This window comes from Nanorana parkeri, unplaced genomic scaffold (genome assembly GCF_000935625.1).
Source record: "Nanorana parkeri isolate BGI_ZX_2015 unplaced genomic scaffold, ASM93562v1 scaffold730, whole genome shotgun sequence".
NCBI lineage: Eukaryota > Metazoa > Chordata > Amphibia > Anura > Dicroglossidae > Nanorana > Nanorana parkeri.
In genome coordinates, this window is record NW_017306998.1 from 456,802 (window position 1) to 472,109 (window position 15,308).

General features: G+C 43.2%; 1 protein-coding gene across 2 annotated transcripts in view; it reads left to right on the forward strand.

Moving 5' to 3' along the window:
- The window catches only part of ATP11C (ATPase phospholipid transporting 11C), a 134,500-nt gene that overhangs the window by 64,227 nt on the left and 54,965 nt on the right, over nt 1-15,308 (forward strand). For both annotated transcript variants that reach the window (XM_018564154.1, XM_018564153.1), the window contains exons 6-7: nt 1,125-1,253; nt 6,520-6,623. In XM_018564154.1, the coding sequence (XP_018419656.1) occupies nt 1,125-1,253; nt 6,520-6,623 (233 nt within the window). The remainder of the gene's footprint in view (nt 1-1,124; nt 1,254-6,519; nt 6,624-15,308) is intronic.

Below are 15,308 nucleotides of genomic sequence, written 5' to 3' on the forward strand. Positions count from 1 at the left end.
CCCCCCCCCCCCCCCCCCCCAATGGCATATTGTATTCTGACAGTGGCTGCAGTCATTATTCGGCCGAGCGAAAAATCAACTGCCTTCAAACGAAGGGGGGAGTTGATGGGAGCCACACGTTGGTTGAGTTTTGGCCAGGTCAGCAACACTTGGAGAAAATTTGAGTAGTGTATGGACAGCTTTAATCTCTAGCCTCTTGTATGTGTTTGGGACTCCAGCTAAGCATGTCTTTTTACCATGTGAATTGCAAGGAATGTTCCTTTGTCATGTCAAGGAAAGCAGTAGGAGCTTTGCTGCTTTCCTTCTGAAGCAGGTGAATTGAGAATCAATGGTAGGTTGGAATCTTAGCAACCACATTTGATCCCAGGGATCCCTAAGATTCCAACCTACCAAGGACAAAATAAAACTGGTGGAAGTTTAAGCCCACTTGAATTAGCATTTTTGGTTTTACCATTTTATAGCTGTCCTTGTTGATGTTGAAGTACCCTTTTACATCAGTAAGGACAAGCTATAGATACAGTTTTCTGATTATTCCAGATTCATAGGTAAACTATTACATAATGAAATTGCATTGCAATGAAAGTATATTGTCCGAATTGCCTTGCCTTCAATAACTCCCACTGCTGTTGGAGATAGTTAAATCTTCAACTGTGTTGAAATGCATATATAGTAGCGGTTCCATCTGTCGTTTTATTTCTGCTCATTAAGTCATGAGATTTACACAGCTCTGCCACACAGCACAGCCCTGTCTGCAGTTCAGTAACGCGTACAGGTCTTGTCACTTTCTCAGCATGTGACTGCACAGTGAAAGGAGAAGCAGCAGACTGATGAGCTCATTATGGTCATAATAATAAATACGGAGCTGCAATTTGTATAATATCTTCAGCTTTAATCTTTAAAGGGTTAGTCCATCCTGTAGTGATGCATCAGATTTGGGTTGCCACTGTTGTGGTCAGTCACTTACTACACTCTCCTAGTTCTCACAAACTTCATTAGAGAAATCTCTGTACATCAGTTCGGAGTGATTTATAGAAGTTACATACACTTTTAATGACCAGTGTTCTTGTACATCAAGCTTTGATCTTCTGTAATGTAAAGTTTAAATATTCTCTTTTTTTTAAAAGGTTGGGGACATCGTAGAAGTGAAAGACGATGAAACTTTCCCTTGTGACCTCATCCTGCTGTCTTCCAGCTTCAGTGATGGCACCTGTAGTGCTACCACAGCCAGTCTTGATGGAGAGTCCAACTTCAAGGTATTATTTCAGTAGAATCTTATTTTTCTATAGTACATCTTCTATAACAATCCAAAGCCAAACTATTTTTGCATCTTCCTCGTATTATTTTAGGAGCGGGGAAATAGAAAAGTAGACATGAAGGTCAATTGATTGTTTCTCCAGTACACCTTTTTTTCCATATTTTTTATTTCAATGTGATATTGTAACTCTATTTTGAATGTTATTGTAAATCATTCCATAATATTTGTTCGTGCATTCTCTGTTGTTGATTACCTCTCTGGCAAGCAGTCAAGGTGTTTTGTTATGTTCTCTACAGGATTATGGTCCATATATACATACACATATTAGGGAAAATTATTATCATACTTACCGTAATTTTCTTTTCCTGGCTTATACTCATGTCGGCATACCTACGGGTCAGCTCCTCCCCCCTGACCCCACAGGACCACCTTTTAACTAGCTATAAAAGACAAGCTCCCTCCCCCAGTACCTGTTCAATGACAAGCCAAACAACAGGCCACCAGGGAAGGGAATGTATGCCGACAAATACGGAATAGAGCACAACGCCTCCTTGGAGGCTGCGTCCGCCGTCCAATGCCGTAGCCACAATGCTCTTTTTGCCGTGACCGAATGCCCCATCAACTTCGAAGAAAGGTGGACCAGGTCTATTGAAGACTCAGCCAGGAAATCCGCAGATAGATTCAGCTCCTCTAGGGCGGGGACTATCCGAGTGCTTTCGAATCCCGATTTAGGTGCGATGTCCACATTGGACACCCAAACCTTCAAGGCCTTCGAAAGAGAGGTCAGTGCCAAAGCGGGGCGCAATGCCCACCCCGCCGAGGAATATATTTTCTTTAAATCTGCATCTATGCGGCGGTCCATCACATCCTTGAAGGCCACTGAGTTGTCCAGTGGAAGGGAAATGTGGCGCGCCAGTGGTTGCAATGCTGCATCAACCACTGGTGGTGGCATTACCGGGAAGGTAGGGCCTTCCCGTCTTAGGCTTGGGAAATACTTTGGAACCTCCTTTGTTGGTTCCACGCCCTCCCATTCGATGGCCTCTTTAATAGCTGTGATGAAGGGCTTAACTAGACTAAAATCAAAGGAAAGGAATTCCTGCCCCTCATGGATGGAGGAAGCGTCCGAGAATACTTCCCCCTCATCTGACACATTCACTGGCCTAGATCCCCTAGGTCGTGCTGCCGTGTCCCGAGAGGTAGATGCCACCGCAGGAAGTAAATCCTGCAGACTGTCCTTCACAGCCTGATGAATATAGGATCTAATCTCCAATGAGTCCGAGTCCTTGTCCTTGGCTACCTCTTTAAGGCATGCCTGACACAGCATCTTCCTTTGCAGGGCTGGTGAGGAACATGACCAGCAGGAACCTGGTGGGAAATCCTGTCCTCTGGATGGAAGGGACGCAGGATCTGCATGTGATCTATGTTTATGGTGCTGTGGAGAGCGCTCATGGCAGGAATCCGAAGTGAAGGAGCGCCTCCTAATCGTGCGTTTTCTAGATCTCTTATGCCCATGGCTCTTACTCCTGAAAGGCAAAGAAATATTATAATATATCCATTATGCCACTCTTTTAATCTTTAGATCTTCGCCAATACTGCCTCCCTACCTTTCAGCTTGCAGTGCGTCAGAGAGAGGACGAGAGGAGCTCATGATACTGCAGAATGCTGAAGAGAGAGACAGGAAAATAAGAACAGTGACCCAGGTAAACTACCCCTGCATCCAAACACCAAGAGAGAGAGACTCACCAACAGGTAGTAACAGGACGCCCCACACAGCGGCAGCACGAGGATCCAAGAAGCAGCTGAACCAGGCAGGATACAGTGTGTCCCGCCGAGCTTTAAATCCCCCGTGCTACCCGCTGATAGGAGCGGCTTATTGGCCGGCCGAGTACGGCCCGACTGCGCCTGCGCGGCCACCAGCGCCCCGCCGTCCCCATAGCGATACACGCGCTTGCGCAGATCTCGGGACCCAGACGCCTGCGCAGAAGGGATCACGCTCGCCACTGCCTCGCGGCGGAAGAAAAATAGGAAAACCCTGAGATCAGAGCTCCCCACATACCTGCCTGACGGACACCCGCTCCCAAGGAGATTTACAGCCAGTGGAGGGGTCTTCCAGGCTCGGGAGAGGCTGAAACCGGCTGGGAGATGGCAGGGAGGATCCAAGAACTGTGACCTGGAGTGAGGAAAAAAAGAGAACAGGTACTGGGGGAGGGAGCTTGTCTTTTATAGCTAGTTAAAAGGTGGTCCTGTGGGGTCAAAATATATATATCCACCTAGTTAAGGTTCTTTTTCCTTTTAATTTTTCTGTTGGTTTTAATTCCAGTAATGGTTTTGCATAATCGTCTCCATTGAGGCTGGAATGCAATTATTTATAAATCACATATGAAGAATTTTGACATTTCCTTGTTTACTGATGGAATCCTATTACACACGTACACACATACAAACGTACACACACGTCACTGTAAGACGGCAAGACTCCCCAAGTGGAACAGTAACCTACACATAGTCAAACCATGTACAAGCAAAAAGAGTCGCAATGCTACCGAACTTTCCTTGTATTGGGGCTCCTTATTGGCCATCTTTTGTGAGTATGGTTGTCTATTTATTTATTTTACACTTAATAAATGAATATTGCACCAGAGAAGGCGCTCTTTTTGTGCTTGTGTTTTGGAAAATAAATATTAAGAACATTCATTTTTGCAGATTTAAAAACAAGTTCACAGGGCGAATGGTTTATAAATAAACCGTTCTGTGCTATCTGCCCTATGTGATATCCTTTACCTTATATATCATATCTTGTACCATTGACGGCTTTCAGACATGATGTGGCTTTGAGCACCTGTAGCCCAGATGTGGAATTGTGTTACATTTATTTCTGTCCTCCTCCAAGCTTTCTTTAATCCTAACTCCAAAATATCCCCTTTAGTCATTTTATCTATACAATTCAAATATATTTATATATAGCAATTAAAGTGTTGGATAGAGTAACTCCATCAACAACTGTCACCCTTTAAAAAAAATACCAAATGCCTGGCAGGAACTCAATGGAAACCTCAGTGATGACCGCTTGTGTTATTTTTTTATGAATCATATCCGTGTTATTTAGTGCTCTCACTCTGTAAACTTCATAGCCCCACAGATAACAAACGTTCCATAAGTTACACATAAAATGCTTAATGTTCTGTATATATGTGCAGTGTGTAATTCAATCTTGGATTCTACCAAGAAAACCTGATTTATTGCATCTGTAATGCTTACAAAAATTATTATAAGTATTTATTAAAGTATTTGAAGGATGCCAAGCTGCTTTGCAAATGAACTATTTAAATACTCAGCCATTTATTTTCCTGTTCTTGATAGTTGTGATTGCAGGCCCAGGCTATTGAACACATTGGTTGCTTTTTCTTTTTTTTCCCCTCTTTGTATTCACCCCGTGTGCAGTCAGCTCTCTACAATATAAGGAGCAGCATGAGCTTGCAGAAGTTGGAGTTTATATTACAAAGTTGCTTGTCATCCCTGTATATATATTCAAAGATCAACATGGTTATTCACAAAAGGGTGAAGAGTTTGGAGAAGGCAGGGGAAGAGAACAATCTAGGACAACATAGCTGAACTGGAAAAATTATCCAATTCAGCTCACTTTCCATCAGCTATGTTGTCCTAGATTGTTCCCTTCTCCTGCCTTCTCCAAACTCTTCACCTTTCTGTGAATAATCTTGCAAATATATTTTTAAATTAGTTATTCTTCAAAACAAGTTTAAAGTGCCACTAAACTCAGGAGTTAAAGGAGAACTATGAGGTGAGTGCCGACCTGTGACAATGAGACTGTCACAGGTCGGCTCAGTAGATCGGGAGGTGAGCGAACGCATACCGGCGTTCGCTCACCTCTCGATAGGCTTCTTTTGTTCCCCATATTCATTGTGTGTGTTGTAAAGTAGCTACCGCTCCAAGCTCGCTCCTGTGATAGACTATAACTTCAAATACAAGCATAGATTAATAAACATGAGATTATAGTACATCATGGGAGTGAGCTTAGAGCGGTGTTCACTTTACAACACACACAGGGATCATGGGGAACAAAAGTAGCCACCCTCCAGAACCAAGGACAGTATTAGCACCGATTCAGAGATGATTTGAGGATCTACAGGTGAGTGATAAACAAATATGGTGCAGTATTGTTAATAAATAAGGTACTTGAATGCATTTTTAAGGTTTAGTGTCTCTTTAACCAGTACATGGGTTCAAGTAGTATTAAATTCTCAAACTTTTTTTCAATGATGAATCCAGATTAAACAAATGTATATTGCAAAGCATTGCTTTACCATTTTGCCCAAATACGTACAATCATCATGTTTCTGAAGAGCTGCTTTCAAGTCTCTTAGCTCAGCTTGTCTGAACCTACTGTTCAGTACAAGATCACAAAACTCAGAGCAGACTCCAGCAACTGGTCATCTACTAGCTTGGAGGAGGAAAGGGGCCATGGGGGATGGAAGTGGCTTGCCTTGCCATGTCTGTGTGTTTGTGGAGACACACACGGCTTACTAGCACACACAAGGATGACTGCATAGCATTTTGCTTGACAAAGGAGTCACTTTAAAACAGGAAGTTGGGACATTTAAAATAGCTTAAAATCCTTTTGACTTTAATGGCTCTATAAGGTCCTGTTGGATTCTCTAGGTGCTTGGATGTAATATATCTAATGGTCAAAGATAAAACTTTCACTGTCCTTTTCCAAATATCTTTTTGTAAGCTGAAGCTTTCACGTGCATTTATTTTAGCTCTGTGACATCATCATGAACATTTTCATGGTAACTCTTTGGCTGATGACCATTTTCATTCGGTGCCACATTCTCTTAACATTCATACTTTTTAAGTTATGCCAATATAATGTTAACAAGTTCAGAAACAACTTTGCTGGAGCAAATTTGTGATGTTGCTGGTTGCCTTGTCTTTCTGCAGATCAGGACTGTTTAAAACTCACTGGCAGTATTCTGAATAATGATGATACACTGGAAAAAAGATCTTGGCAACAGAAATAATTTGGATCTCCCGACTGCACTATAAATAGCATGAAAGCCAAGTGTTAGATTTTAGCAGTGTTTCTATGAATGATGGGACTGTTGGTAATGAGGTTCTAAAAATAGATCTAAAAGTTAAAAGGTTTCTTGAATTGGCCATTAGAATCGGTATGATTTATATCTGAAAATATCTGACATATCTTCACTCTAAAACCATATATTACCTACGTATGTGTTTCACTTTAGACCTATTGTGCTGTCCGGGAGACATCCACTATGTGTACAGCTGAAGCTGTTGATGGTCTTACAGCCACCATTGAATGTGAACAACCCCAGCCTGACCTTTACAAGTAAGTAGCAGACATAGCATTTAAAGACATCTCTTGCCAACCATTCCAAGTTTGAACTTAAAGAGAACCTGTCAGGGTGTGGAATCTGTTATTGTTTGTGTTTTTATGTACAGGTTGTCTTCCTTATTCTCTAAGACTCTGATCCAAATCAAGCATGTGGCATGTGAAACGCCAGAGCACCTGATATGCCGGTGCTTGTTCTGGATCGGTGACTCACCAAACAGTAAAAGACAGACATGGATTATGACCCTGGTGGTTGTACTGTCAAATACAAGTCAGCAAATGCAGCTCTTGTATTCCTGTCCTGACATTTTTTTATTATATTCCCCAAGGATGCAGCCTACCTGAGTAACTCTAAATTTAATCCTGACATTCATCTTTGACAGCTGACTGCTCTGCTTGGTATAACTCTTCATTTCCTAATGACCCTGTAACTGATCCTGTAAACATGCAAGTGTTCCAAGCACAAATTACACCATTTCTCTCCCGTTCATTGAAGGACACAGGGCAACAGATCGTAGATCCTGAATGGTAGGGTATATCGCCACCTGCAGGAGTAGGACGCTAGGCACATAACTAAAAAGACAAGACAGCCTAGGGGCGGCCCCTGCTGGTGGCCCAACCCCTCACTTGCTGACAAGTCTCCAGTTTTTTGCCTAGCGTCAGGAGTAAGGAGCTAAAAAAATTTCTCTGGGAATTTTTTTCTTTTCCTCCCGTTTTTTTCGCTGTTTCTTCAAGCAAAGAATCGTATGACAAGAGGTCGCAGTCCTTTCCAGAACAATTATATAGAGTTTAGGTTACAGTGTAAAGTTTGCTTTCATTTCGGCTTTGGATAGGTATGGTACGGACAAAACCTCTGCCAGGTGTACTTGCTGAGGGGAAATTCACCATCTCTGTTTGTCCTGCAGGCCTTTGTCACAAAGGTCAGAATATAAACCTATGGACAATCCAGATTTTTATAGTTGTCACAGCAACAGGAAGTGAGGGGAATTTTTACAGTTAGGAACATCTATTCCAGTTTTTTCCCAGTGGATTTTCTGACACTTTGTAGAGATTACCTCTAACTTCTGTGGTGCCTCCAGGACAGCCAGTGAATGGGAATCTCCCTAATGGGACACGCAGAGTAAAAGCATTAGATTGGCTTCTTACCATTAAGGAGATATTTGCATGGCATTAGTAGTTTACCACTTTTTAATCATGAGACAATGAGCAGACCTGTTTTATTTAGTTACTGCTTTTGCTTTGATTCTCTTTGAGCAGCTTTAAATATTTTTGCGGGACATTGTTTGCTTCCAGCATTTTGTAATACCCTCTTCAGATCCCTTCTCCATGGCCATAGCAACCAACACAACTTGGTGTTGGTAATTACAGTATCAGCTGATGACTGTACAGCCTGCCCACATCAGACTGTACCTCATCCTGCCTAGGATCTGAGCAGATAGCCCAGTGCATGCACCCAGGTGATGAAGAGGAACTGCCCTATAGAACAGTGGCAAACCCCTTCCTCTTTGCACTTGTACTAAAGGATTGTTGTTATTCTCTGTGGGTATTCTCAGCAGGTCTAGTCCTAAAACCAGCTAATGTGCTAGGCTCTCTGCTCACACTTTGTACAAAATGAAGTGCAGAATGTGGTGGCCTTGGGCGCAAGCCATGCAACAACATGCTGAGTATTCCCAACAATGCCAATATATGAGATCTTACAAGGGCTTGCTGTGTGGCTGTTACACAAGTGTGCTTATCCTTCAGGGTTACTTCAATGTGCATTCTATTTTTCTATTCTATGCAGCATCCCTTTTTAATTTCCTCCTTGCTCTCGCTCATGTGCTTTCCCTTTTTTTTCTGCACTCAGTGTCTCATAGAGCAGGAATAGTTTAGTGGATAGAAGTGCTGGTTTTCACGTTTGCTGGGTCAGGAACTGCTGTTCCCAGAACAACCAGTTGCCTGGCAGTTTTAAGCATTAGGATGTCCCTGTGAACTACAACTTTGCTTGAATGAAAACATAGGCCCTGGGCATTTAGCCAAAGAGCCACATTTTTGATTAAGTGAGAATTATTATGTTTCAAGTATTTTTTTTTTGTTCTAGTGAAGATTAGCTTAGGTAAACACTCCTCACCGTGTGTTAATGTATACAATTTTCCTTTTCATATAGCAGCTAATATTTTGAACACAGGTTCAGCTTTCATTTAAGGTAACCCATGCTCACTCAGTCTTATATCAGGCTCAGTGTGAATTGCCCAGCTTTGCTTGAAATGGAACCGGTGCTGATAATGTTAATAGACTGCCATTAACAAACTCTCCTTTTGAAAACGCTGACTGCTTGGCTATTAGACCGATCACATAGATTCAGTACTTGTAGTCATTGACCCAAATGAAATATGCAGGAGTTTTGAATTTCCTCTTACTGCATTAGCTACTTGTTTGAATTGGGTGAATTGAGGCAAGAGGTAGCATTTTCAGAAGAACGTCCATGTTACTAGCCTCTATATTGCAGTTTTTATATGTAAACCCTAACCATGAATTTCTTTTAATTGAATTTAGTTGGTCTTGTCATTGGAAGTCCTTTGTTATATCTGATTAGTGGAAAAAGAAAACCTGTTGACCTTGTCAGGAATTTAAATCTGTCTGTATACCCTGCAAACTTCCTCTGTTATCTTAAAAGAGAACTAAAGCCAAACTTTAATTTGCTTTAGTTCTCTTTTGGGTCACAGGAGTACATTTATTAATGTATTCCTGTGACCCGAACTCCACATATAGTGGGCTATTTCCTTCTATATGTTGATAGTGCAGAGTCGTGTTGCAGACGTGGAAGGTTCCTGACAATATTGTCGAATCCACCCCCCTGCCTGATTGACAGCTGGCTATGCCTCTCTAGAGTCAGAGCCAGCAGTGCCTGCCCCCTCCCTTGCCTGTCCCTCCAGTCAGTGCTGGATCAATAGAGAAGGGAGGAATTCCCAGCATGCAGTGGTGAATGGCAGTCATCGCTTTCTGCAGGGAGAAGACTATGATCTGAGAAATCAGCGGTTTGTGATTGCTCAGTTCTCAATCTATAGAGCCTAAGTATTGGGAATAGTACATTTTACTCTCCCTATACTTTTCCTTTTAATGAGGCTTTTTAGCCCTTCCAGTTCTTGTCTAGGACTATATATAGTATTTAGCCTTTATGTTGTAGAGATCTGAGAGTGGGAGCAATTTGAGTAGTTTAACAAAAGACACTGGGAGGGATTAAACCACTACTTTAATAAAAATGTTTTGTGTTATCAGCCCACGTCAGTCCATTTAAAAAAGTATTTCATCATCCGGTTCCTCTCTCCTCAGATTTAGAAAACGTTTTCTTATAATATAAAAGGTACCTTTTCTGTTTTGCACTGCAGAGCTTCCTGATTCCTCACGTAGGCGAGAATTTCAAAGGGATGCCACAATGCCCCCTGGGATCTGGCAGAGACCTGCGCACACGTGGGAGATTTGCGCACATGTGCACAGATGCTGCAGGTCTCCGGAGAGTCCCAGATACCAGAAACCATCTGCATCTGTGCACATAACTGCACATGTCCAAGTACTTCAAAAATGGCAACACAGGAGAGGGGCGGCGGGAAGAAAAGTATGCAGAGGTGTGGTTCCTCTTTAAGAGCTGAGTGGATTTCTGACCGAGTAATAGGTATTTTTATTTTTTCTGTACTTGCAGGATTTTTGAGGAATAGAATGGAGATGTGCGCATTAGGGATGCACCGATACTAGTATTGGTGCCGATGCCATGTATTCGGGTTAATACTCGTACTCGCCCAAATGGTCAGATGCCTAGCCCGATACTTCCGGTATCAGGAAGCCGGGCAGCGTGTAATGACTCGTGTAATGACTCGCTGCCCTGCTTCCTGATTGGTCAGGAAGCCGGGCGCTGTGTAATAACACCTTGTGACGAGGGAGCATGGAGCCAATCTCCCAGCCAATCAGGAAGCCGGGCGCCGTGTGATTACACGAAGCCTGGCTTCCTTATTGGCCAGAAAGCCGGCTCTATGCTTGCTTTCTCGTCACCTAATGACGAGAAGCATGGGGACAGCTTCTCTGCTAATCAGGAAGCCAGGTGACGAGTGATCACATGCTGCCTGGCTTCCTTAATGGGACTTCCGGTATCGGTATTCGTTATCGGCAAGTACCGGGGGAAAAAAGAAAATATCAGTACTTGTACTCGATACTGAAATACCAGTATTGGTGCATCCCTAGTGCGCATGTATTGCAGAAATGTACTGCTTATGATTTTTGTTTTGTCACATACACTTTAATGCTACTGTAAGCAGATCACAGTCAGATTTAAAGAAAACTTTAATAATCCTCTTTAAAAGGATCACAAATATGATATGATGGCCCATGTATCGCTCACAATATTACTGCTTCATTTTATCAGGAAGAGCCTTAATTTCTCTTTTTCTCTATAGTTCCTCCTGTAATCATTAGTCATCCGCAGTCTTTTCTAAAGAAATTTCTAGACTGTAGCTTAAAGCATTTAATTAAGAATCCTGTCTTAATTAAAATAACTAGAGCATTCAATTAAACCATTTCTTGGATTTTGTTTTTTATACAATCTTCTGATTTGTTTGATACTTTCAAGTGTGGGGGCTTACAGACTTGAATGGCTTTTTTTCTGCAGTAATCTTATCTGTAGAAATGGGTTGAATTGTTGTTTGGAGGTCAAGAACACCGTTTGCTGCTCGCTAAAGGAAAAAAAAAAAATCCTAATTTTACATAATTACTTCGGCATGTAAACAAATCAACTTCTATTGTTTTTTATGTAGCAATTTTACCAAATTTCGAGTGCGCGCACTCATCACTCTGTTCCAGCTTTATTTCCATCGGGGTAAGGTAGCTTCTTCCAGCCATTGCTCCTAACTGCAAGAGACACACGATTAACACCTTGGTTAGTCCTTGCTGTGGCTTTTAATGACCTGATCAGCTCCCGCCAATAAACATCTCCTGCTTAAGCAGCTGGTTGTGAATAAACCATGGTTTTACCTGGGTGTGTTCTATTGCGTTATTCCTGTTAAGTAGTACAACATGTCAGATCCCAAATACAAGGAGAGCAGTCCCACAGCATTGGATCGCTCCCTCTCACAATCCGCTAACAATTCTGGGACTTAACACAGATTGCCTAGACTGCTGTTCTATCAAAGTTTGTGACTACGTTATAATGTGTGACCGGTCACACATTTTAACGTAACCCCGCCCAGTTTTCGGCGATGGAATATGTGACCGGCAAAAGGTGAAAATTTCCAGCGCTTTGTCAGTTGTTCCAGGGCAGATCGGCATTGCAGATCCTATGTGCAAGGGAACCAATCTGCCCTGGAACAGCTGAAATGTGACTTTGTGAGTGCAATCTCACATTCCACAAAGTCAGAAGTGACATTTCAGGACCAATCAGCTGTTCCAGGGCAGATCAGTTCTCCTGCACATGCGATCTACGATGCTGATCTGCCCTGGTGCAGCTGAGAAAGCACTTTTCACCTTTTGCCGGTCACATATTCCACCGCTGAAAAACTGGGCGGGATTACGTTAAAATGTGTGACCACGTGACCGATCACACATTCCAACCTAGTCACAAACTTTGATAGAACACTGCTGTCCCCTGCTTTGGTCCTTGTAGTGTTCTATAGCCCTGTCAAGTGTTGCACTGTCCTCTGCCTTAAACTGCCCATACACCTTACAACCATCACACGACTTTCGTTGTGCGATGGTTGTAAAGTGATTAAAATTTTTGTACGATCTGCCCTCTTGGACAGGCAGATCGTACTTGCAATCATCGCAAGCCCTCCCCGCTGAGGGGAGGGCTTCCGATGATTGCAATGCTGAGCGGGCAGTGTGCGCTTGTGCACACCGGCCCGTGCGGCATTCGTCTTCCGAGCACGCCACCAACCCGCCGAAAATCGTACGATTTTAGGTATGTTTTCCAGCGTGTTTGGAAGACGAAAGTCGTGCAACCTTACAGTAGAAGCGGTCGCACGCTGCCCATACACCTGCCGATTATCGTACGATCGCAGGATCACCCACGATTATCGTACGATAATCGGCAGGTGTATGGGCACCTTTATCCAGAGAAGAGTTATCTGCAGCTATTCTTGATTTTATGGGCCAACTTGTAACTTTGATTGCTGATTGAACGCAGGCTATAAGTGTAGTTCACCTTTGCAATCTTTGGCTCACTTTTCTGCAGCTGTAGCGGCCTGTGTGCCATCTGCTGCAGATGTACTGTCTGTAAAAGGGTCTCACACGTCCTTACTAGGCAAGCTTGTGGCTCTTACCTCCGCAAGAAGTGTATTTAAGCTGACAGTTTTATCCTGCAAGAAACCCTTTTTGGTTTTACAGAAAGAAAAGGTAGTATTGAGGCCTCCTTTCCTCCCAAGTAAGTTTTGGCTTTGATTTCAATTGGAATATTGTTCTTTTATCTTTCTGTCCAACTTGAGTACATCAGAAGGAGATCTCCCTCCTGTATGTACAACGTGGCAGACACGATTTCTGATTTACATGCAGTACAGCTTATGGTTCATGCTTTTCAGTGCTACATTGGTTTGCGCTTTGCTGCTCCTTCTCAAAATGCAAGTGTGAGTCAGCCAGCTTATTAGAAACAATTCACTTCCGGTGCTTCTAAGATCTCAACAGTTATTTATTCGGGGAGATTTAAAGAGTGTAAAATGCAGATCTCTTTTATGTGGATAATTAACAAATATCTCTAGGGCTGGTAATGCTTAACATTTTTGTGTTCGATTATTCAAAAAAAATGTTAATCGATTAATTTCGATTAATTATAACGCACATAAAGATCCAACTACATTGGCCTATACACATACAGCACAGCAATGAAGTAATAAAATGAACTAGGATCACACTAATCCAGCACATTATTAATCTCACGTGCCCCACTCAATATGGTCGCCGCTTGAGTGGGGCAACTCAGAATAATAACGTGCTGGATTAGTGTGATCCTAGTTCATTTTATTACTTCATTGCTGTGCTGTATGTGTGTAGGCCAATGCCTTTGCTGGCGCTCGTGCAGAACAAGTACTCACCAGCCCAAGTGGCTCTGCCGGCTAACGAAGGGAAGGGGGGAGGAGTCTGGTGACGTCACAGGACTCCTTCCCCCTTCCCTTAGTTAGCCGTCACGGACATCGACGTCACCGGACTCCTCCTCCCAGCGCAGCAATTCACAGACAGGGACCGCTGTCCCCACTTTAGTAGGTAGCACCTGTACATGGACCTTTATGTCATCATCATGTATTATTTTAATGAGTTGAAAAGCTTGAATATAACTTCTAAAATTACATTAACATGGTAAAGGTAATATGAGATTTTTGTTATTTATATATGAGAAATATGGTGTTGCCATTGCTGAATTCCTTTTGAAAATGCTAGATACCAGACTGTTATGCTGACCACTGACCCTGAATCCTTATGAACTCTATCAGTCAGAGTAAAGTCCTTAGCTGCATGCTGGGATAATGACTGCCAAGCACCTAGCATTATCAAAATGAGTTCCTCCAAGGCAGTGGTTCTCAACCTTTCTAGGGCCGGGACCCCTTGGTAACATTTGCCAAGTTGTGGTGACCCCCAAAGGTAAAATGTAGGGATGACGCGGCTGCTGCAGCGACATCTGGAGGTGTGGCAGGAGAACTGACACTGCTGCGCTAGGAGAGAGCTGAGTAGGACTCTCACCTTGCACAGCGACCCACAGGTTGAGAACCACTGCTATAGGCAAAGACAGGACCGGACTGCAGCTGGAACTAGAAGAATTGGATTTAAAGTGTGTGGATATATAGTGTATGATGTACATACTCCGCAGTACTGTCACTGATGGGGATGGGCTTGGGCGTGTTCGCAGCTCCACGTGCCGAGCCCGCCAGGAAGCTGACAGCGCCAATCACAGGCACTGAGACATTTCCCGATCTCTGCAGCTGCAGGCCGGAAAAATGGAATGCATAGCTAGAGGTGTATTTAACATATTATTTTGCTTGAATACATACATATTGCACCCGCCCTCTGCTGCTGTAATTTCTCTCCCGGCGGCCGAGCGCCACTAGGCGACCCCTGGCAAATTGTCATTTGACCCCCGAGGGGGTCCCGACCCACAGGTTGAGAACCACTACTCTAAGGAAATGTTCCTTTTAAGACTGAAAAGACTGAAGTTAGGTTCAGGCTTGATACTGGAGCAGGGATTAATGCACTACCAGTTGCACTTGATAATTCACTGTCTAATACTGTGACAGCTGAACCTACTAGAATGTTAGCATCATATGATGGTACTAGGCTGATACCCAAAGGATTTGCAAAATAGCAAGTGACGGTGGAAGGTGAGAAAATCGGCCTACAGTTTTTCTTAAATGTAATGACTCGGTGAGTCATTTCCCGTGTCGGCACCTACTCCGCCTCCGCCCGTCCATGCTCCGTCGGCTAACGAAGGGAAGGGGGGAGGAGTCCGGTGACGTCACGGACATCAACGTCATCGGACTCCTGTAGAATGCATGCATTTCCACACCCCCTCTCTGCTCCTGAGCCTCTCCATTGGTCTAATATTGGGATAAAGCATTCTCCTTGAAAAATAGGAATGCTCAGGAGGTGTAAGTTGGCAGGACCAAGCTCAGCCTTCATGCAAAAACATTAGTGTTTGCATATTGTTTCAGCTTCCTCTATCTCTGGATCCGGTGG